Here is a 22,837-nt window from a genome sequence, read left to right as displayed (position 1 = left end):
GAGAGACTATTCCCTAATCCGATTCTGCAATTATTGGGTAGTTCTTGATGACTGTGGGCCATTTATTTATAACCCCGTGCTGTCTCATTCAGCAGCATGTTGGGGGTGAGTTGGACCCCGTCCCAAGGGACCGTGCGGTGCTGTACGCCAGCCCCAGGGCAGTCTGCAGGCTGGGCTTGTTGACTTCGAGGCACATCCTGGCCCCTCAGTGTTGTTTGATATGATCAGATATGTGTGTTTCCCCCCTCTCAGCGCATCCCTACCTCTCCGGCACTGCCTGGGTAGGATGTGATCGACTCTGTTCAGGGTTACTGTGACCCCAAAGGCAGAGTCCACAGCTGTCCCCACTCCAGTCGGGGCAGCCGCCAGCTCTCCAGGTGCCACCTGCAGCTTTGACCAGTAGGCTGGGAGGCCCCCAGCCCTCATCTGGTAAGTTCCAGAGAAGCTCATCAAACTCGGGATCCCTTCATGATCTGCAGCTCCGTGAAGGACACAAGTAAGGAGTGGCCACGGGAGAGCACCCCGTGCAAGCTGGAGCCACCCAGACCTTGGGCACGGGAAACTTTCGGACCTCATCACTGTCACTGTCACTATCACTATCATCCCGTGGATCCTTGATTTGCTCGAGCGGTCTCAGTAACGTCTCTATTCCTCCCAGCCCTGAGATTTCAGCAGCCTCTCTTCACTCGTCCTTCCCAACGGTGCCGCATTGGAGGCTCTTTCAGGGTCAGGGGAATGAGACCCAGCATTGATACTGTATTTGGCATATGAATACACCACGGGGAGCTTGCCAGGCTCTCTCAGAGCTTGCAGGAAACTCAGTAGCTTGCTTGGACCATATGCTTTGGTTTTCTCGATGGAGATTCTCTCACTCCGGGGTGGTTGAAAGTGTCCCTGCCTCAGTCTCCCTCCCTCATCCTGTCAAGGTCAGGCGGGTGAGACGGGAGTTGTGGCTGTGTCAGACCCTGGTCTCTGTGCTCACCTGCCCCCGGCCCCGTCCGAGTGCCCCGTCAGCAGTCAGCTCATCGGTGCAGGAAATGCACTCTGGTCACGTCAGCAGTGCTAGGGCTTCTGAGAACTCAGTTCCTGAGTCAGACAGCCCCCGGCACCTCCCCACCACCTGCAAGCCCTGTTCACCTTTCTTGCCATAGTGTTTTGAAGTAACTCTTGGCTACATATGCCAAAAGATTTTAAGGGGCACAATCGGCTTTGTTTTTTAAAAAATCTGTATTGGGGGGAGGGGGAGGTATACTGTGATTCTTGGTGGTGGAATATGTGCACTGGTGAAGGGATGGGTGTTCGAGCATTGTGTAACTGAGACTTAAACCTGAAAGCTTTGTAACTTTCCACATGGTGATTCAATAAAAGAATGCATTTTTAAAAAATCAGTATTGTAACTCAGGATTCAGAGAGGATGCTGGGGCTCATTTAGATGCTCTAGGCGGGAGAGAAGCGGGGGCTGGAGAGAGAGTGCAGCAGGTAGGGGGCTTGCCTCGCGTGTGGCCCACCCGGCTTCAGTCTCTGGCATGCCACATGGTCCCCTGAGCACCACCAGCTGTGGCCCAAACTGCACCCCCCCAAAAACAAAAGTCCAGGAGAGAAATGATTGCAGCTTGGATGAGATTGAAAATGGAGATGGCTGGACACATTTGCGGGCTGGTGGGGGCGTCTGGTGTGCAGAAGTGTATATGGTGAGGTGTGCGGCAGTTCCAGGCGCGAAAGAGTGGATCTTGCTTAGCCTGAGAGAAACAGGCCAACCGCGAGGGGGATTTGCTGGTGCTGTGGGCGTTTCCCATGGTTTTCCGTGCTGACTTCCATTCGGCCCAGCGCACTCAGCCGTCTCACCGCCAGCCTGCGGGGAAGGCATTGCTCGCACAGCTGCTGCTTCACCAGAGCTGAGCAGTGTCGCTCCTCTCCGAGTTGCTGGGATGCGCAAGTCCTTCGTTCCTTTCCTGCCTCTCTGGGCCACGGCCAGTGCCACGGCTACACAGCGTCATTTCCCGCCGCCTTTCCTTCCCTGTGCAGTCTGCACGCTTCTGCTTCTTAAATTCAAAATTTATTGGGGTTAAAAAAACACATATACATATATATGATTACCACCTAAAGCGTTGTTACTGTTCCCTTTCAGTGATAATGAATATACTCATTATTCATTGCTTGTAACTTAAAATTATAGTCTTGTAAAGCTGAAGCCCTATTCCCTTCAATACGACTTCCTCTCCCCCTTGCAGCCACTTTCCGGATCTGTGGGGTTTTACTAGAATCACGCAGTGTTTGTCTCTCCATGACTCCTGTTCGTCATGTGGGATAATGTGCGGGATTCTTTTTGAGGGGCCGGGAGGCGGGGGAGGGGGAGTGTTCCTGCCCAGGAGGCCCTCAGGCCGTTCTCAGCCCACCTGGCTGGGAATCCAGTGCAAGGCCTGGGCCAGGTGGTGCCAGCGATTCCCCTGCACCCCTGGCCCCCCCCCCGGGCCGCTGGGCAGTGCTGGGGCTTGGGGCCGGGCTTGGGGCCGGGCTTGGGGCCTGTGTGTCCTCACCACGTGCTGTGTTCTGGTCTCGCCGTCTGTTCTCAGGGACGTTGTTTCTGAATTTCCTTCATTTTAGAGGCTGACTGATACACTGCCATGTGTTTTTGCTTTGTGTTGTTTATCCGTTCACCCAGGTTCCATCTTTCAGTGGCTATGAATGTGCACGTACAAACGTTTCTCAAGGTCCTGCTTTCGACACTTTGGGCTTATTCCCAGAAATTGCTGGATCATACACTCATTCGAGTTTTGATTCTTTGGGGTCCCCATACTGTAATGTTTCTTTGACAACATAATTGTTTTGCTCTGAAGTCTTTAAATTATTTTTTGCATATATCCAGCAAGAGTATATTCATGTTATTTTCAGTTACTGTACTCAGAGAGCCCGGCAAGCTACCGAGAGTATCTCGCCTGCACGGCAGAGCCTGGCAAGCTCCCCGTGGCGTATTTGATATGCCCAAAACAGTAACAACAAGTCTCACAATGGAGACATTACTGGTGCCCGCTCGAGCAAATGGATGAGCAACGGGATGACAGTGCTACAGTGATACTGTTTTGCATGGCGTCTCGAATGGATTTAGCCGCCAAAACATGCTCCTTATTGGCAGACTGTCTGCTAGGGCAAGACCTTCCTCTCCACCACGTTCTGTGAAGGAGGGACACGCGGGTGCCACGGTCTCTTCACCCGCGGCATCAGAGGTGGCGACGATGTTGCCCGGATCACCCTCAATCCTCACTGTATTTTTGATGCTGATCCCTTGTCAAAGGAATACATGATTTGCAGATACTCCATTATGGAGTTCACTTACTTTGCCGTTACTAGCCGTAATGCACAGCGTTGGAACTCATCTTATGGCATAGTTTTCTTCCGAAGCCCGTGTTTGTGTCCTGTCCCGGAAATCACTGCAAATCCTGGTGGGCAGGAACTTTGGCCCTCACTTTCAAAGAGTGTCAGTAGCTTAGGTCTTACATTAGCTCACGGGTTCACTTTGAGTCAATGTTTAGTTTTTGGGGTTTTCTTTCTGGGCCACACTTGGCAGTACTTGGGGGGGCTGCTCCTGGCTCTGTGCTCAGGAGTCACTCCCAGCAGTGTTAGGGAGTCACGTGGTTGCAGGGACCAGATCAGGGTCTCCTGCATGTCGTGCACGTGCTGCGGCCCTGTCCCTGGGCCCTTGAGTTAGTGTCTGGCGTGGGATTGGGCCGGGTCTAATCGTATTCTCTGGCCTGTGACGGCCATTGTCAAAAGCCATTGGACCAGATATTCCAGGTTTTACCCCTAGAATCTTTGTTCTGTTGCGTTGGTGTCTGTTTCATCTCGTGCTGTGTTTTCCTGTTGCTTTGAGATGGGTCTGAAGTCAGGGTCAGTGTGAGTCTCTAGTTGGGTTCTCTTTGGTCATTGCAGTGTCGGAGGGCAGGGCGTCATGCTGGACACAGTTCCAGGGCTTGCGCTCTTCGTACTTTTCCTGGGGTCGTACTGGGCAGTGTGAAGGAAGCACTGGGAATGGACCCCTGGGTCTGACATGTAAGAGGCAAGCCTGCAGCCCTGGAACGTGTGACTGGGCTTGCTCCTGGCTCTGTGCTCAGGTTCAGTCCTGCAAGGCTTAGGGAACCATGCGGGGTGCCAGGGGCGGCCCCTGGGTCAGGAACGCGCAAGGCAAGCAAGCGCCCTGCCGGCTGCTCTCCGACACTGGCCTCAGCTTTGCTGTTTAAAAGAATATTTGAGCTATTTAGGGGTCCTTGAATTTTAGGATCTGCTTTTCTGTTTGCCTTTGAGATTTTTTTGTGTGCGTGAAATCAGATCTGTAGACAGTCTTGGGTCACAGCAGCCCTTTCAGCCTTGTGGCCTGTGTATGTGAGCAGTGCTCCTGCTTGTCTGGTCTGCAGCTTCTCAGCATGGTTTGATAGGTTTCCCAGAAGAAGACTTTCACTGTCTTGGTTAAGCGAATTCTTCAACATCTCTCTTAATATTTCTTTTTTATATTATGGTAAATAAAACTGGGTGTTTTTTTTTTTCTTTTTTGGGTCACACCTGGCAATGCACAGAGGTTACTCCTGGCTTTACACTCAGGAATTACTCCTGGCGCTGCTCGAGGGACCATATGGGATGCTGGGAATCGAACCCGGGTCGCCCCGAATGAAACCGGTTTTATAATTTGTTTTTTCAGATTGTTCTTTGCTAGTTTTAGAAACGCAACTGATGTTTGTGTTTTGACTTTGTGTCCTGCCACTTTGCTGGGTTAATGTATTAGCTGTGTGTGTGTGTGTGTGTGTGTGTGTGTGTGTGTGTGTGTAGGAGGGGCTCTTGATGTTTTTGACATGGAAGATGATATGAAGGCCAGGGAGGTCGCGCAGAGGACTAGTGATGTGCTTTTCACGGAGGAGCCCTGGGTCAACCCCTGTACCATATGGCTCCCCTGAGCACTGTGTTAGGAGTAGCTCCTGAGCACGGCCAGCTCTGCCTCCCATAGCAGTAACAATAAACAGATAATACTATATACACATGGGTATAGGTTTTTGTTTTAAAAAGTTGATCCTAAAATTCATACGGAGCTCAAGGTTTCCTAGATAGGTAACGTGAAATACAGTCTTCTTTCTGATTTGAATTTCTCTGTCACGCCCTGAATTACTCTGCTGAGAACGTCTAGGGTGCGGAGTGGAGGTGGCGGGAGTAGGCACCCTTGCCCCGCTGCTGGTCTAGAAGCTTCCCATTTCCGCCGTGGAGTCTGGCCTTGACTGTTGGTTTCCTGTTCCGTGGTTTGCTGAGTGCCCCCTCCCTCGCCTCCGTGAACCCTCCGCACAGTGTTGGGTTTCCCCGATGCCTTTTCTGCAGCCGTCGGGGGATCATGCAGTCTGTTGCTCAGGACCAGGCTGTGGCTGAGGGTTTGCAGCGGCTTCCGAGACCAGAACAGAATCCTCCCGTCTCTTCTTGTTCCTCTGAGGGTTTGGCCTTCTTTGTAGCTATCCTTATTACGTTAGTATTCGACATTAGTTTTTGTGGTACTTTGTTGTTTGATCACCTTCCATTTCTTAGCTCCCCTCAAATTTTGTGGGCTCCTAGTTCCTCCTCGGTGGTTCTGACTCTTCTTACTTGTAGACTTTTGTTGGGAACCCGTCATAAATGCTGTGTGAGTGGAGACTGTGTCTTCGTAGTGGACATCTTGCAGCTCATTTGTTTCTGAGATTATGTTGCCCTGCCCTTTCTTGCGTTCAATAAGCTCTTTCCCTTTTCTTCCTACCCTTCTTTTTTTTTCTCTTGTAATTTTTTTTTTTTTAGTCTGGATGTTTCTAATTTTCTTCTGTTTTGTTGTATCAGGAAGATTTCCCTCACTAGACAGGTGACATTTTCTTTCCTTATTTGTTTTCTAAGTTGCAAGTTTGATATTATGTTTGCGCCCCAGGGCTGGGCCAGCGGGGCCGGGTGCCTGTGTGGGCCTGACCCTGTATGAGCCAGGGGCTGGGCTCGGACACTGCTCACCAGGGCATCACCCTGATGCCTGAGCTCTCTCCCGGGCCCTTGTCTCTTAGTCTCCTATTTTCTTTGGGTCACACCCGGCGATGCTCAGGGGTTACTCCTGGCTCTGCACTCCGAAATTACTTCTGGCGGTGCTCAGGGGATCATATGGGATGATCATATGGGATGATCATCAGGGGATCATATGGGATGCTGGGAATTGAACCCGGGTCAGCCATATGCAGGGCAAATGCCCTCCCCGCTGTGCTGTCGCTCCAGCCCCCTTAGTCTCTTATTTTCTGCGTGAAATTTTTTGGTGTAGATATTGAATTTAAAAAAATCTCTGATCTAATGGTATACTCTCCTGCCAATATACCAAAGTTCAGTTACTTTGCAGGATTTGGTTGTGTTTTATTTGAATGAAAGTTTATGTCTTCAGTTTTGTTTCTGTGTCTTATAGAATCATAAACATCCCCCCTTTTGTGTTTTACTTGTTACCTTTACTCAGTTATCAAAGGATATTTTTTCCCCATTTTGTTTTCTGCACTTTTCATTTCAAAGAATATTTAATCACTCATTTGAAAAAGTCAAATATGTTCCTTTAAGTCATGCCTGTCCCTTTAAATGAAATGCACTTTGAAATCTCTTCGTTGTTTCTGTTATCTGATATGTTTGGAGATTTCCAGTAAATTTCCAGGATTAAGTTTTTCTGGCAGTAGTACCAGTTTACCTTTAGACCTTTCCATTAACCTTCCCCCTCTTTGTCTTTTCTGTATTTGTGGGTTTTTTTTTTTTCTGTTTGGTTGGCTGCTGCTCCCCATAAAACTTGTGATGGAATGAATTAAGAGTATGTGCGTTGGATTGGTGGTTTTTCTCTTTTTATCCAGAGTTAATTTTCTCTATATCTCCAGTCAGGGCCCTGGGTGTTTCTGTGTAGGATCTAATTTTCCTTTTTCCCTTACTCTCTGGGAAGACATGTAGGAAGAAACCTTGCAGCTAGCATCACCTCCCACTGTCTTGAAAGTGCGGGATGCATAGACTTAATACATAGTGGCAGCATAACTGCCCGTTTACCTTGAGAGAACGTTGGAATCCAGAATTTATTTCAATTCCAGCTTCCTTAAAGATGCTCATCGTTAAGAAAGAAACTCTAAAGGAAAAGTCTGTGAGGATTGGGAGCCTCCAGGGGTGGGGTCCCTGGGCATTTTCGTGTGTGGGAGTGCTCCTGACTCGGCATGGGAAAGCCTTAGAGACCCACGCTCAGGAAAGATACATTTGGAGTGGGAATGTATCTTCCCGTCCTAGCGGTGGCAAGATACAAAGTCGCAATTGTAGGTTGATAAATGCATGTCCTGCAGGTGGGGAGAGAGGGGCCGGAGAATGCGCCTCCTCCAGGACCCCGTGTCTAACGTGGGCTTCTCTTTCTCTCCCGGCAGAGCTCATGGCCGATGCGTGAGCCGACATGGCCGCTATGATCCCGCCAGTGAAGCTGAAGTGGCTCGAGCACCTGAACAGCTCCTGGATCACGGAGGACAGCGAGTCCATCGCCACCAGAGAGGGCGTCTCGGTGCTGTACGCCAAGCTCGTCAGCAACAAGGAGGTCGTGCCCCTGCCCCAGCAAGTCCTGTGCCTCAAGGGGCCCCAGCTGCCGGACTTCGAGCGCGAGCCCCTGTCCAGCGATGAGCAGGACCACTACCTGGACGCGCTGCTGGGCAGCCAGCTGGCGCTGGCCAAGATGGTCTGCTCCGACTCGCCCTTCGCCGGGGCACTGCGCAAGAGGCTGCTGGTGCTGCAGCGCGTCTTCCACGCGCTGTCCAGCAAGTACCACGACCAGGGCCGCGTGAAGCAGCAGCAGCACTCCCCCGAGAGCAGCGGCGGCGCGGCGGACGTGCTCTCCGTGAGCGAGCGCCCCCGCTCCAGCACCGACGCGCTGATCGAGATGGGCGTGCGCACGGGCCTGAGCCTGCTCTTCGCGCTGCTCCGGCAGAGCTGGGGCGCGCCCGTGCCGGGCCCCGGCCTGGGCCTCTGCAACGACGTCATCCACACCGCCATCGAGGTGGTGAGCTCCCTGCCGCCGCTCTCGCTGGCCAACGAGAGCAAGATCCCGCCCATGGGCCTGGACTGCCTGGCCCAGGTCACCACCTTCCTCAAGGGCGTGACCGTCCCCAACTCGGGCGCCGACACGCTGGGCCGCCGCCTCGCATCCGAGCTGCTGCTGGGGCTGGCGGCGCAGCGGGGCTCCCTGCGGTACCTGCTCGAGTGGGTGGAGATGGCGCTGGGCGCGTCCGCGGTCGTGAGCGCCATGGAGAGAGGCAAGCTGCTGCCCGGCCAGGAGGGCATGGTCAGCTTCGACTGCTTCATGGCCGTGCTCACGCAGATGCGCCGCTCCCTGGTACGAGGCTCCGGGGGGCGCCGGCGAGGGCGGGGGAGGCGGGTGTTGGTCGTGCTTTGAGTGCACAGGGGAGTCACACGTGTAGATGAGGACACGTAGCTTGCGGACGGGCTGATGGGCCGATGGGCGTAGTTCTCAGATCACCGAATCAGGAGTCAGGCTCGGGTTCTAGTGCTCGAGTCAGGCTCGAGTTTTAGAGCCTGGGAAGTTCCCCGAACTTCTCTGCATTTTCCTAAGCTCACGTGGACTCGAGGGGCCGTGGCAAAGGCACGAGCGAGTCTCTTGAGAACAATCGATTCCAAAACAGACACTCAGTTTTTATTAAGCATGAACAAATCCTGAGTATTTTTCCAGGTGCTAGGAACGTAGCAGAGAATACATTTCCCACCCATCCCCCGCCCTATGAAATGAGCAGCCCAGCCCTGGGTCAGATAATAAATATTTGAATTCAGGTAGAGAGGATTTTAAGAATTTAAGTAGGGAAGGAAAAGAGAACAGAAAGTGCTATTGTGAGGGTGGAGATTCAGAAGGGGGAGGGTCAGTTGCCCAGTTCCTGTGGCTGGAGCAGGTCTCTGATTAATGACCCGGAAGCAGATGTAAGGGAAGGGTCCCGCATGGACTTGATGGTTTTGGAAAGTTTGTTGCTATTGAAGGAAGTTAACTGCTGAGTGATCACAACTGTAACTAACATGATAAAGGTGATGGTAAAAGATAGCGCAGCATGAGATCTTAACTACCACTGGGGGCCAGAGAGATCGTACAGAGGTCGGCCCTTGCCTTGCCTGTGACCAACTCTGGTTCTATCCCCAGCACTGTGTAGGGTCCCCTGTGCATTGCCAGGAGTGATCTCTGAGCACACAGCCAGGGGAAGCTCAAAACCAAACCAGAGCCTTTGTGAAAACTGAGAACAAAAGTTTGAAGGAAGCTGAGACTGGGAGGATGGCTCAGAAAAGTATGTGCTGTGCAGGCAAGAGGTCCAGTGCCTGGCCCCCCAGGGCAGCCCGAGCACTGCCACACAGTTAAAGAAAGAACCCTACTTCAGGGCAGAGACTTAGAGTGTCTTCAGACCTCGCTGCTTCCAGCCTCACTCAGGCAAGCCTGCTGCTCTGATCCTGGGCCCCTGGGGAGCAAAGGCCCCGTTTCCTCAGCTCCCCGGGGGCTGGGAGATCACGCAGGGCTAAGGTGCTTGCCTTGCCTCCTGCTGCCGGGCACTGCCTGAGGCCCCCCGAGCACAGAGCCAGGAGGAGTCCCTGAGCGTGGATGGTGTCAGGGACTCTGTCCCCTGCCCCTTGTCCCCTGCCACCACCAAAAAAAGCTCCATGGCTGGTGTTGGGCTGTGAGCTGTGTCCCCATGTGGGTCCACTCACCTCGCTGACCCTGAGAGCCCACAGTCTGGATCCTGGGCAAAGAGCGGAGAAAGAACGGAAGTGTGGAGTAAACAGTGCGTGCACACACGCGCGCGCGCGCACACACACACACGCACGCATGCATGCACGCACACGTATATATGTGGAATGTTGAACACCGATTTAAGTCTACTCAGGTTTCATTTTTATATCCTTTATCAAGTAACTGTTAATCTGTTTGGTTAAAATAACTAGAAATGCCGCTTATAAATTATGTGTATGTCTTTTTTCCTTCCAAAGAACAATAAGAAGAGCAGTAAGAGGTTGAGATGAATATTCTATTTAAAATTACAGTTATCACACGAATTTATTTTCAAGTTAGTGCAATTCAAATTTCTCCTGGGTTATGTTTTTTTGTTTTGTGAACTACTGGTGGGCAGGAGCTAAAGCACAGCGGTTGGGCGTTTGCCTTTCACGTGGCCAACTTGAGTTTGAGTCCTCTGCCCCTCTAGGAGAGCCCGGCAAGCTACCAAGAGTATCGAGCCCGCGAGGCAGAGCCTGGCAAGCTACCCGTGCGTATTAGATATGCCAAAAACAGTAACAATAAGTCTGTCAATGAGAGACGTTACTGGTGCCCGCTCGAACAAATCAATGAACACCGGGATGACAGTGACAGTGAACTAATGGTATATCCTCATTCAGCTTTTTTTTTGTTTTTTTGTTTTTTCTTTTTGGGTCACACCCAGTGATGCACAGGGGTTACTCCTGGCTCTGCACTGAGGAATTACCCCTGGCGGTGCTCAGGGGACCATATGGGATGCTGGGAATTGAACCTGGGTCGGCCTCGTGCAAGGCAAACGCCCTACCCGCTGTGCTATCGCTCCAGCCCCCTCATTCATCTTTTTACAGCTACTTTTATGACATATTAGTACTTGGAGATTTTATATTATAAGGTGTGTGAAAATTTGAATTTAATAAAACTAATGCGGCAGGCATGCAGTCCTGTCTCGGCGCCGGTGTCCTCGGGACCCTTGCTGCAGTGTCAGCGGGGGCTCAGAGAGGGCGGGTTGTCCTGAAGATGGGCTCGAGGGAGCAGCTGGGAGAGGCTCTGCACTTTCTCGCTTAAATATTTGGACCCACTTGCTTTTGCAGACGTTTTTCTAATTTCAGTTTCTCAGTCTCAATGCCTGGGGTAACATTTTCTAGATACTCACTGCTGTCAAGTGTGTAATCCTGTTGAATGACCTAAAATGATTCATTCACGGTCACAGAAGTTACTGAATTCTACATTTTAGAGTCTGTTTTGCGCTGGAAAGAGTAATTGCACAATGTGGTTATGTGGTTGTACACTTGCCCATGGCTTATTTCCTTTTTTCCCTTCCAGTGCTGGCGAATGCACCCAGGGCTTCACACGTGCATGGCAAGTGCTTTTATGCTGAGTTATATCCCCAGCCCTTGATTCCTGCTGTAAACACAATGCGAAGGACCCTAACTCGGAGGCTTCCTAAATGTCGCTCCTTATTGAGAAGGGAACTAGGTTGCTTGCCGGGGGTGGTGGAGGGAGCCCGGGGCTGGAGAGGCTTTTGGCGGAGGCAGTGCCGGGAGGCGCCCCTGCGCACACAGCAGTACAGTGAATATAAACGGTTTGCTTATCCGTGTACATGTCTCATCTTCCTCAAGCACCCGGCTCACTGATGCTCACGACCCTCTGTCTGTCTGCAGTCTGTTTTGCTATGTTGTCTCACCCTGTTGTGTTAAAGTAGAATTTTCCCCTAAGGTCTGTCTTTAATGTTTTGGGTTTTGGGGCCATAGGCAGTGGTGCTCAGAGCTGCTACCACCTCTGTGCTTTGTGGTTGCTCTTGGGGTGCTGAGGTGAGCCCGGGCCTCCTGTAAGCACCCTCAGGCCATCTTAAAGGAGATGGTTGATCCACACCTGGTGGTGCCCAGGCGCTCGGCGCTGGTGGGTGCAGTACCAGGGCTCCCTCAGGGCCTGGCACACGGAAGCCCACGCTCCGTTCCTCTGAGCCTTTTTCTCAACCCTGCTCATGTGATTCTTTCTCCCCCCCGTACAGTGTTTGGCCACGCCTGGCAGTGCTCAGGGGTCACTCCTGGTGGGGCTTGGGTACCATACGGAGTGCCAGGGATCGAGTGCTGCTGACTGTGTGCAAGGCAAGCATCCTATCAACTGTATCTCTGGCCCTACTTGTGTGTGCTCAGCCTCTGCCACCCACACACGTGTTGTAACTGTTGAGTAGGAACATACAAGATACTCGTTCAGTTTTCTTTAAATAAAGGGTAGGAGAATGTCAGGTACATCTTTGAATTCTCAGGCCGTATTATTATTACTGGCAATACTGTGTGTTGTTCGGGGGCTATTCCGGGGTCTGTGCTCAGGTGTGACTCCTGGAGGTGCTTGTGGGATCCAGTGTGGTGGCAGAGATTGTCCCTGAGTTTGCCGCATGCAAGCCAAGTGCCCTGACCTTTGCACTTTCTCTCTAACTCACATGCTTGGACTCTAAACATTTTTTTATCATCATCTCATTAGCCTGTAGTGGTTCTAGGTGTTTTCCAGTTTGGGCTTGGTTTGATTTTGGCTGCATTGTGCTTTGTGTGTTGATTGAGCATGTATGCCAGGTACCCGTTAGCCGATAGATTGGAAAGATGAGTAAGCCTTGCCTTCAGCACAGACTCTGATTGAGTGTTGAGGTCTGCTCCAGAGGGCCCATGGGACACTGGGGGAGGGTGGAAGGGGAGGGGGCGGAAATGCCATGTGGAGGAAGGACCCCCGCGCTGAACTGAGCAGCAGACTCGGGGCGAAGGGGTGTGGTAGAAGTGTCCTCAGCTGAAAGGGCCAGAACCCACAGGGGTTGCGGGATGGGAAAGTGAGCCCGGGGGTGAGGGTGGGGTGAGGCTGCCACGCCAGGCATCCCCTGCTCGGGGCTTTTGGAGCAGGTTCTGGGGCTGCCCTTTCTCAGGCTGCCCTTTCTTGGGCTTTCACACCGGACCCTGCATCAAAGCAGTTTTGCTGTTTCTTGGCTGCACCTTGCAGTGCTCGGGTTGGTGCTGGGGTGCACGTGGGCCGCCCCTGCACTGCAGCTGGCTGAGCGCTCTCCGGCCGCGTGGACGCAGTGCCAGAAAAGGTAAAACGGGACGAGAAGGTAGAAGAAAATAACTTTCTGGTCTTACGGCCTTTCCTGAATAGCTTAAAAGGACAAATGTGAGAAAAAGTTTTTGCATTTTCTTTCTTTCTTTTCTTTTTCTTTTTTTTTTTTTTTTTGCTTTTTGGGTCACACTCAGCAATGCACAGGGGTTACTCCTGGCTCTGCACTCAGAAATTACTCCTGGTGGTGCTCAGGGGACCATATGGGATGCTGGGAATCGAACCCGGGTCAGCCGCATGCAAGGCAAATGCCCTATCTGCTGTGTTTTTGCTCCAGCCCCTTTGCATTTTTTTCAGTGGTAGATAGAGGAAGGTAAAGGAAGCCCCATGAAAAGATAAATATGTTATTTTAATTTCTTCATTACTTTTGGACCATATCTTTGGTACCTCATGTGCTATGTTAACAATATATATAAAGCTGAATGTGCTATTTTGCAAAAGTTTTCTAAACATGTCCCGGGTGTAGCTCTTTTTGGCTTTTCTTGTTTCCCCAAATAAATTGTGTTTAAAATACACTAACAGTTCTCTACAGAACATGCAGTAGTGATATCTTTAATCCTAACTGACTTTTTGGGAAGAACAGAAATCAGAGATGGAAGCTGTGGACTGTTTGCAGGATTCTTTATCGGTTTGGCACTTTAAAATTAAGCAATAATTCACTAAAGCCCTCCAGTAGTTTTCTTCCTCAGTGTACGTGATGCCAAACAATAATAATTACCGCTACTAGTTTTGAGTTCTTACTATGCATTAGCAACTGTGCTAACCATATTTTGCAGGTGATTTCAGATAATCTTCCCAACAGCTCCGAGTAAAATGGGCCTATTCCTGTCTAGGGTAAGGAAAGCATCCTTTAGTCACAGCCAGTAAATGGTGCAGTGTGGATTTAAACCCAGGTTTGTCTTTCACTGGAATCTTTGTGCTACTTCCAAAGTCTTCCTTTAGTCTGTAGAAAGCAGTTTAAAAAGAGGCCGCTGCGAAGGTGCAGCAGGCTCTTCCCCGCTTCCCTTGGTGGTCACCAGGTGTGGCCTTTAGATGCCGCTCCGTGCCCACCGCAGTCTGCTGTGCCCGCTGCAGAGGGCATGCTCTGTGGCCAGGGGGACAGTACCGTGGGCGGGGCACTTGCCTTGCCCATGGCCCACCTCTGTTCAGTCCCTGAGACCAGCCCCGAGTGACCGCTGAGCTCAGAGCCAGGGGTAAGCCCTAGGCACTGCCACAGGTAGCCCCAAACAAGACAGACAAAAATGCAAGCTACAGAACCATAAGTGTCAGTTGCGTTTTCACCCGGGCACGTCACAGCCTGTGACGGCACCTGGAGGAGTTGCGTCCGGTTATTGCTGGCCGCGCGGCACCTTCTGAGTCTGGAGCCGGTTAATTTCGAATGCGCAACTTCTAGTGTGACTCTAGACCGCAGGTTCCCCGGTAAGCCTTGGCGGTCAGTGCCAGACTCCGGACAGCCACCGTGGCGGCTCTTAGGCCGTCAGAAAGCAGGATCTTAGGCCCCTCTCACTCCCTCCTGAGTCAGAGTCTCTGTTTAAGAAGAATTCCAGAGGTGTCTGAATTTAAGGAGTATTCTAGCCAATGAGAAAGAAAGAGCAGCAGATTAGCACCTGGGGCTTCAGTAATTAAACAGTGTCTTTGGTCTTCCTGGAAACCTCAGCTTCAAGCAATCAGTGTGTAGTGGGACCAGTTTTACCATGTGCTGATTGAAATAAGCAGGAACTAAGGTACTGTGGCATATTTCTGGTCATAAAGATATCACTAAATTTCTAAACAAAAACACCAGACTCAATACTTGCTAAAACATTTGTATCTGTTGATATTTCACACTACTAATTCCAGCCTAGTGTACCTGGCTGGTCTGGGCAGCTCAGGGTGGAGGCTGGCTCCCCCGTACAGGTCATTTCTGGCAGAGGGAATGACCAGACCCCAACTGGCCAGTTCATGCCTGCAGCCCACTGAGAGGCACAGCTCAGGGCCGTGGAGGAAGCTGCCGTGCCCAGAGAAAACCATGTCCACAGGTAGAGGGCGACTCCATCAGTCACCCCGCCACTGTAAAGGACCTGCTATCCCGTCCCGCTGCGGAGGACGTGCTCTCTGTGCCCAGTGTACAGGGTACACTGTTACGGGCACATCTGTCTTTCATGGTCAGTACACATTGCTCTAAGTGCCACAGTCCCTCAGTAAAGCCCCATTGACAGTCCGTGTCTTCTTGGGCTTGTGGTGGTGACTGAGCTGGCCAGTCCGGGGGGTGTGGGCTGGAGGGAGGGTGAAGCTTCCTGTCCGGCGTGTGGCTGACTGTTCGATCCCCAGCGCCACCTGTGGTCCCCGAGCACTGCCAGGACTGATTCCCGGGTGTAGAGGCAGGAGTCAGCCCTGCGTACAGCTGGGTTTGGCCCTAAGCCCCTCGCCCCCACCCCCCCAAAAGGAGACCCACAGAAACCCAGAAATTTGAGGGCGCATTGAGATCAAGCTGAGGTTGTTATGGATCAAGTGTTCGGGCCCAACCCACGCTGAGTCCCTGCGGCGGGCCGGGATTGGTCTGCCGGGCTGGGAAGATGCTGGGTGCCCGCAGGTCAGGGTGCTCCTCCGTCTGACTGTGGGTGCTCGGCGGTGAGGGAACCGTCTGCCGTCCCGAGCGGGGCCTCCTCTCAGTCCGGCTCTGTCCCTCCCTCTCGTGGGGGCAGTGGGCAGGGCAGCCCAGTGCAGGCAACTGTTTCCTGGAGCCCAGTCAGTGAGGATGGCCCCTAGAGAGTGCAGTTGGCAGAGTTCTGTGTCTCAGTGTCCCGAGCCCTGTGACCCTTTGAACAGCCACCGGCAAGCAGTCAGAATCCTTAGTTGGCTGTTTTGTTGCACATACAAGTCTTTTACAGACCAACTTTGTGAACGTTGGTTTCATAGCCTGTATATTTACTGTGGGGCAGCGGCTCCCTCTCGCTCCGCCGTCTGCGTTTGGGGGTCTCGGGCCCCTTCCCCCACCCCAGGGAGGACGAAGGAGGAACGAGGGCCAGGCTGGTTGGTGTCAGTCTGTTCCATCCCCATCTCCATTCTCCTCTGACTCTCCCCCTGCTTCTCCCTCCCCCGTGCTGCTTCATCCTCCGTCTGGACCCCCCTCATTCTCCTTCCCCCCCCTGGGTCCCCAGCCCCCTCTCACAGCCTCGTTAGCTCCCTAAGCATGAGGGGTTGGGGCTCACATGTAGGTGTGGTCACACAGTCAACAGAGGTAAAGTCTTTCCCTCAGGGGAAGCTTCTTCTAGGACAGATTCTCTTTCAGCAGGACACCCACCCAAGGGTGGAATCCCATGGGTGTGTTTCTCCTCTCCTTGTCCAACTAACTTATAAACATTCATAATATTAGTCACTTTGTATGGACACAGTAAGAGGTGCATTAAGCTTATACAGTTGCTCTCCTGGGGTCATCTTGATCTCAGGCTACAGTGCTCAGGCCAAATTAGTCTTCCCTATCCCTAGCAGGGTCCTAATCTCATCGTTACTGCTGGATCATGACAGCATTTGTCCAGAGTATTGTGGCACTTAGGCCTGGCCCATTTTGATGCCAAGGTAGCTCACAGCTTGCCCTGGGTCCATTCAGTCCCTTGTTGGGACCCTGCTTTTGGGGTGCTAGGAACTAAGGGCAACTGAGGCTTAAGTTGAGAAAGCAGATGCCCGGGAGTGAATAATATTTGAAGTTAATTAAATCCCAAGTTACAGAAGCATAATATTAATGTCTTCCTGTGTCCGTACAAAAAGGACATTGCCTTAAAAGTAAACTATTCTAAAGACATAAGGAGAGGAGAAAGTTGATGTTTGACTCATACATATAAAATCATAGATTTCTGAGGAATCTGACCCTACCAGTTAACAGAGTCTGACTAGGGGGAAAAGGTGATAGACCGGTTGGGGAAGAGAGCGTGGAGAGGAGCTTACAGATAAACACAGAGGCATGGGAGTGCCTCAGGAGCACTGTGATAGACCTGAGCTCCCTGTGGCAAGGGAAACAGGACATACCAATGTTGTCCTAAAATGGTTAGAGCTACATCCCAGTAAACACAGAGCAGTAGAGGTGCTCCAGGAGCACTGTGATGGGTATGACCCGAAAAACCTAAACTCTGTAGCCAGGGAGAAAGGACAAACCAGTGTTATCCTACAGTAACCTAATACTGGTGTTTCATTTTAACGCACACAATAATATAGGCAGTTCCGTAGGTAGCTTCGTGGACAGTGTAAGTGATATGATGATCCGTGTCGCCCTTTGCCCAACGTCTGCGATGCTTCATCCTAGGGCTCGTCGGCGGACCGGAGTCAGTGGCGGGAGCCCACGAGGACGTCGGACGGCCTGTGCTCGCTCTACGAGGCCGCGCTGTGTCTCTTTGAAGAGGTACGCCTTTACGTGTGCATTCGGACTCGGGCGCGCGCTGCTCCTGTCAGGTCACCCGCTGGCGTCCGTCTCCGGAAGAGGGCAGATAGCACGTGACCAGTAGTGGCCGCTAGAAAGCGGCTGAGGTGTCTGGGTCCAGGGCTAGGAAGGAGACAATATTTATTAACTCGTTTTGAACTTAGTCATGTGCAAGTCACCTGAATTAAAATTATTTTTTTATCAAGTAGGTTAAAACATAAGCACATGTCCTGTGGATTATTATAAGGTAAACCGTCCTGCCTGTACCCAGGTAGGGAAACGAAGCTCTGCCGGCCACGTGAGTCCTTCCACGGCCTGGCTGTGCCCCTTTCTGTGTGGAGGAACCGGACGCTCCCTTGCACGGCTTTATGCTGGGGCCACCAAATATGCATCCCTAGTCATTCAAGTTCAGTCCTGCTCATTAAAAAAAAATTTTTTTTTTTTTTTAAATCTCATGACCTGTTGCTCATCCAGGCCAACATTGGTGTTGGTTGCTCTTTTTGATGAGTGCTAGTATCTCTGGTATGAGGTCATAGCTCATAGTTTTGATTTTCATTTATCTGATGATTAGTGAATAGCACATGATGTCGCATGGCCGCAAGTTTGGAATTCTGAAATTTTAATGATGAAATCTGGAGGGATTTCTGCCCAGGGCGGCTGGGTTCCGAGATGAGACTCGAGATTCATTTGTGTGTCTTTGGGATCATGGCTGTAAGCAGCCTAATCAGCAGCCAGAGGGGCCGTTCGTGGGCGGCGACTCGGGGCCTCCTCGTTGGGGTGGGGGGAGGGCAAGGGCCGGCTCCCCCACCCCACCCTGTGCGGCCCCGAGTGTCTCGTCACTGCTGGCCCATACCTGACTGTCCATGGCCTCTGGGAGACGGTGGCCACCGAGCCACGGGTGGAGCAGGTAAATTTCATATCTTTCAGTAGGGACCGGCAGCCTTTACTTACCGTATTTCCTGAGGTGCCAGCGCTGGTCTCGTGGCCAGTAACACGCCTGCTTTTCTGTCGTTTAGAGATTCTGACCAGGAGGGATCTTCTTTCTCCTGTGGGATGGCTCCTAACCCAGACTGTGCTTTGGAAGATTCCTCTGTTGCTTTTGACTGATGTAGCAAATACCAGGTCGACAGGGCGGCGGTGGCCCCAGCTAGAGTTCGTCTTTATTGTGTGGAGTTTATGTGATTTCCTTCAAAGCCTCCCTAAGCCCTAGTGAATAAGTAGGCAAGAGGTATTTTGGAAATAGTTGGAAAGTTCTGCCCGTAGGATATGTGGTATGTAAAGTTAGAATGTTATCTTTTCACTTAGCATGTCACCCAGTTGGAAGATAATGAGTGTTAATGGCAGGACAGGGGTTCTGGCCAGAGCTGTTCCTTGGTTCGGGAATGATGCTTCTTGGGAATCTTCCAGAGTGAATGGTCTGGGCTAAGAGCGTTACCTGGGGGAAAGAAGATCATGCCTAGCTAGAGTCCTTAACAATACACTAGAGAGGCAGGTGTGTTCCTGGCCTTGAGGACACTGGCGTTTGGTGCTGGAGCAGTTGTGCAAAGTGGTACAGGGCGTATCTAACACGTGTGGGGCCCTGGCTCCGTGTCCGACACCTCCTGCTCTGCCCCAGCACTCTGGCGGTTCACTCTCCAGATGGTACAAAAGGTGACATACTTCTCTCGCATATCAGAATAACCACAGGTCAGACGTGCTTTCATTGTGTGTGTGTGTGTGTGTGTGTGCACATGTAGGAGTGTTGTGTTACTCTGGACTTCTGGTGACGGAGGACAGGCTCTTGTGCATTGCTGATATAAAATAATATTGTGGCACTGTTTTTGAGAGCAGGCAGTGTCCTTGTCATTTCGGGGGACATTCTCTGTCCATCTCTGAGGTTGTCTGCTAAAGAAGTAGGCTGTAGTAACAGCGAGGTTGTTCGAAGTGACTCCTGGTGGCCAGGGCGGTGTTCGCCCGGTGCTGGCACTGCGGCTCTGAGCGGCCTCTGAGTTCCTGGCTAGGTGCCGCCCTCGGGTGCTGCCCAGCGTGTCCCCACCCAGCGTACAGTGTGGGGCCGGGAAAAGAATCTGGATGTCCTCTTCAAGTCCACTTAGTTTTTACAGTGGATGGAATGTTCTCTGCTCAAAGATGAAGAGTAAGTAGCCGTGTAGAAAACTTTTCATAGCATTTTTACCTTTTTTATGTATCCTTTGTGATGACTGTTAAAGACCACAGAAATGAAAAATTTCAGAAGGACGTATAAAAAAAGGTAATACTCAGGGGCCGGAGCGATAGCACAGCGGTAGGGCGTTTGCCTTGCACGCGGCCGACCCAGGTTTGATCCCCGGCATCCCATATGGTCCCCCAAGCACCGCCAGGAGTAATTCCTGAGTGCAGAGCCAGGAGTAACCCCTGAGCATCGCTGGGTGTGACCCAAAAAGCAAAAAAAAAAAAAAAAAAAAGGTAATACTCAGATTTAGGTGGTGGGGTTATCAGTGGTGTCTGATTTTGGCTCTTTTTCTGTAGTTCTGTAGTACGCTGTAATGAAGTGAAGAGAAGCTTGGCTGGGTGTTTGCCCTCCCAGAAGTCGCCGCTTTCATTTGTATCTTGTGGGGGTTTATTCCGCAGAAGTGGCTAGCCTAGCAGACTCTGGTAACCCACGCCAGGGTGTCTGGGCTGGGAATGTCGTGACGGGGGGTGTGTCTGGTGCCGCAGGTCTGCAGAATGGCTTCCGACTACTCCCGGACCTGCGCCAGCCCCGAGAGCATCCAGCCCGGCGACGCACCCCTGGTCTCGGAGACGTGCGAGGTGTACGTGTGGGGGAGCAACAGCAGCCACCAGCTGGTGGAGGGCACGCAGGAGAAGATCCTGCAGCCCAAGCTGGCGCCCAGCTTCGCCGACGCGCAGACGGTGAGTACCCCCGGGCTGGGGCGTGCGCGGCGGGTTCTGCTTGGAATAACCCTGTGGCAAAAGCCTTTATAAAAATGCAGGCGCCAGGATCCACAGTGATGTTGGGATTGATGCTTCAGGAGTAGTGTGGTCCCACCGTACCCCCCCCAGCCCTCCCTCTTCTCCCCTGGCAGCATCCCGTTGCCCCGCCAGCCCGCCCCTACCCGCCCTCCAGCAAACCCTGTGATTTTGGGAGACTTTCGGCCTCTGTCCAGTGTAGCCGACCACTGTTTATTCCCGTATGTGGTTTTCCATATCCACATGTGCACGACATCATTCACTCTGTTCCTTTCTCTTCGCCTCACTTTGCTTTTGGCGTGGCCCCTCCAGGCCAGCTGCAGTGGACTTCAGGGACATCTCTGAGCTGAGGGAGGCACACCCCCACGTCCCTGTCCTCTCGTCTGTCCTTAGGCCCTTGGTGGCTTCCACATCGGGGCTGGCTGCGGGGAGGGGGCCGTGCTGTGGTGCTCAGGCCGGCCCCGGGCTTGGTGCTCAAGGATCTCTCCTGGCAGTGCTCTGAGGTCCCTGTGCAGTGCCAGGGGTCCAGACTGGACCGGCCGCACGCAGGGCCGGGTCCTACCTGTCTCGCGCTCTCTCTGGGCTGCACATGCCCATCTGAATTACTGTTTCCACACTCCGGGCGTCGGTGAGAAGTGGGGCTCTGGACTCACGTGGCAGCTCTGTTCTTCCTTCCCGGCCCTCTCCACGCTGTTCCCCCCGGTGCAAGGGTTTCCTTTCGCCACGTCCCGGCAGCGCTGGTGGCCCCTGCTGCTCTGGTGTTTCCTGTTTCACTGGTGTTACTGGTGTGCAGTGACAGTCGTTCCTTAAGCTTCAAGGGACACATTTCTGCACGCTGCTGGCTGTCTGTGCCTCTTGAGGAGGTTTCTGCTCAGCCCTCCCCTCAGCTCAGGTGGGGCTGTCTTTGCGGTGCTTCCTGGAGTGAGTGCCTCATGTTTCGGCTGTGCCGCTGTGTCGGTCATGTGTGTTTGCTGTTTGCCCACCTGTTTAGTGACGTTCAGTCTTGCCATTGTCTCCCGAACAGTGCAGGATCTTTTAGTGTGGTGTCGTCCCGTTTGTCTCGTGTAGGCGGGGGCCACTGGTCCTCGGCTGTGCCTGTGGCATCAGGGTCAGGAGGCCAGTGTTGTGCGGTGTCTGTATTTCCCTGGAGGCATCTCATGGATTCTGTGCGGACTCTGGTCGCATCTTCATGTCTTCAGGGGGTGGAGGGGGTGGGGCCTCACCGGGCGGGACTCCAGGAGCTGTCCTGGCTCTGTCCTCAGGTCACCGCTGGTGTTGCTTGGAGGGCCGCAGGGGCCAGGCTCGGGCTGGGCCGGCCACGTGCAGGCCAAGCACCTCACCCCTGTACTGCCTCAGCAGCCCTCAATCTCGACGTCCACAGTCCACCATGAGGTGACCAGTCTGTGCTGTAAGACAGGGGCTCAGGAACCGCCTGGCACTGACTCGCCAGCTTCCCAGTACTATTCGGAGGAGACGCATCCTTCCAGTACTAAGTGTCCGAGTACCTCAGTGTTAAGCTCACGGTCCAGCTCTGGCCTGGTGTCTGAGTCTGCCTTGTCTCGGTTCCACACAGTTGTGACTCCTGTAGCGATGTCTCCCACCTTTCCTTCCCCAGGATTTCTTTGGCTCCCTGGGAAGTTTTATCACTCCGTGTATATTTTAGTGCCGTTTGCTCCATGTCCCTAAAGACTGTCACGGGAGGGCCGGTGAGATAGATGAAGGTGCTTGCCTTGCATGCAGACGACCCCTGTTCAGTCCCTGACACCGTGTTGGTTCTCTGTGATGCCAGAACCCAGAGCCAGGAGTCTGCCCTGAGCTCTCCCAGGTGTGGCCGCCCAACAACAAACAAGTGAGTGGACAAACAGAAGAATACTGAGGGAATTTTGATGGGAACTGCACGGAATCTGTTGTATAGTCTGTGGTCAGGATGGTCATTTTAATGATGTTAATTCTTCCAATCCATGAACAAGGAATGTTCCCCTTCCCTCCCTCCCTCCCTCTCTCGTCTCCTTCCCTTTCCCACCCTCTCTACTTCTCCCCTCCCCTCCTCTCTCCTCCTCTCCCACACCCTGCAGTGCTCAGGGCTTACTCTGGCTCTGTGCCCAGGGATCACTCCTAGCAGGATCAGAAGACCATATGGGGTGCCGGGGATTGACCCTGGGACATCTGCATGCAAGGCAAGCATCCTGCCCACTATATTATCTCTGGCCTCTGGTCTTCAGTTTCTTCTAACAATCATTTATAGCTTCCTTTGTATAAGTATTTGATAGGGGTGGGCCGTTGTGAATGGAATGGTTTTTCTCTTCTGTTTCCATTGGTTGCATATAGAAATGCAACAGATTCCTGTGTATTTTTTTTGTAGCCACTTAAAGGTTTATTGTATCTCAGAGTTTTTGCTGGAGTTTTTAGGTTTTTTTTTTTTAATTTATACTGAGTACTGATGATAGTTTCACTTCTTTTCCAATTTAAGTCTCTTTCCCGATTTGTATCTCTTTCTCTCCTAATAACTGTAGTAAGAGCTTCTAATATATGTTGAATAATCATGGTGGATTCGGGCACCCATGTCTTATGCCTGATCTTAGAGTAAAGCTTTCAGTTTTTTGTTATTACTATTGAAAGGATTT

At 52.1% G+C, this 22,837-nt stretch overlaps 1 protein-coding gene across 1 annotated transcript in view; it reads left to right on the top strand.

Annotated features, from left to right (window-relative positions):
* The window catches only part of HERC1 (HECT and RLD domain containing E3 ubiquitin protein ligase family member 1), a 161,138-nt gene that overhangs the window by 24,802 nt on the left and 113,499 nt on the right, over positions 1–22,837 (top strand). Inside the window, exons 2-4 of the mRNA XM_055129139.1 lie at positions 7,413–8,368; positions 17,154–17,249; positions 19,962–20,156. Coding sequence (XP_054985114.1) covers positions 7,439–8,368; positions 17,154–17,249; positions 19,962–20,156 — 1,221 coding nt within the window. The 5' untranslated portion in view covers positions 7,413–7,438. The remainder of the gene's footprint in view (positions 1–7,412; positions 8,369–17,153; positions 17,250–19,961; positions 20,157–22,837) is intronic.

This window comes from Sorex araneus, chromosome 2 (genome assembly GCF_027595985.1).
Source record: "Sorex araneus isolate mSorAra2 chromosome 2, mSorAra2.pri, whole genome shotgun sequence".
In the NCBI taxonomy this organism is placed as follows: domain Eukaryota; kingdom Metazoa; phylum Chordata; class Mammalia; order Eulipotyphla; family Soricidae; genus Sorex; species Sorex araneus.
This window is presented reverse-complemented; position numbering and strand designations above follow the sequence as displayed.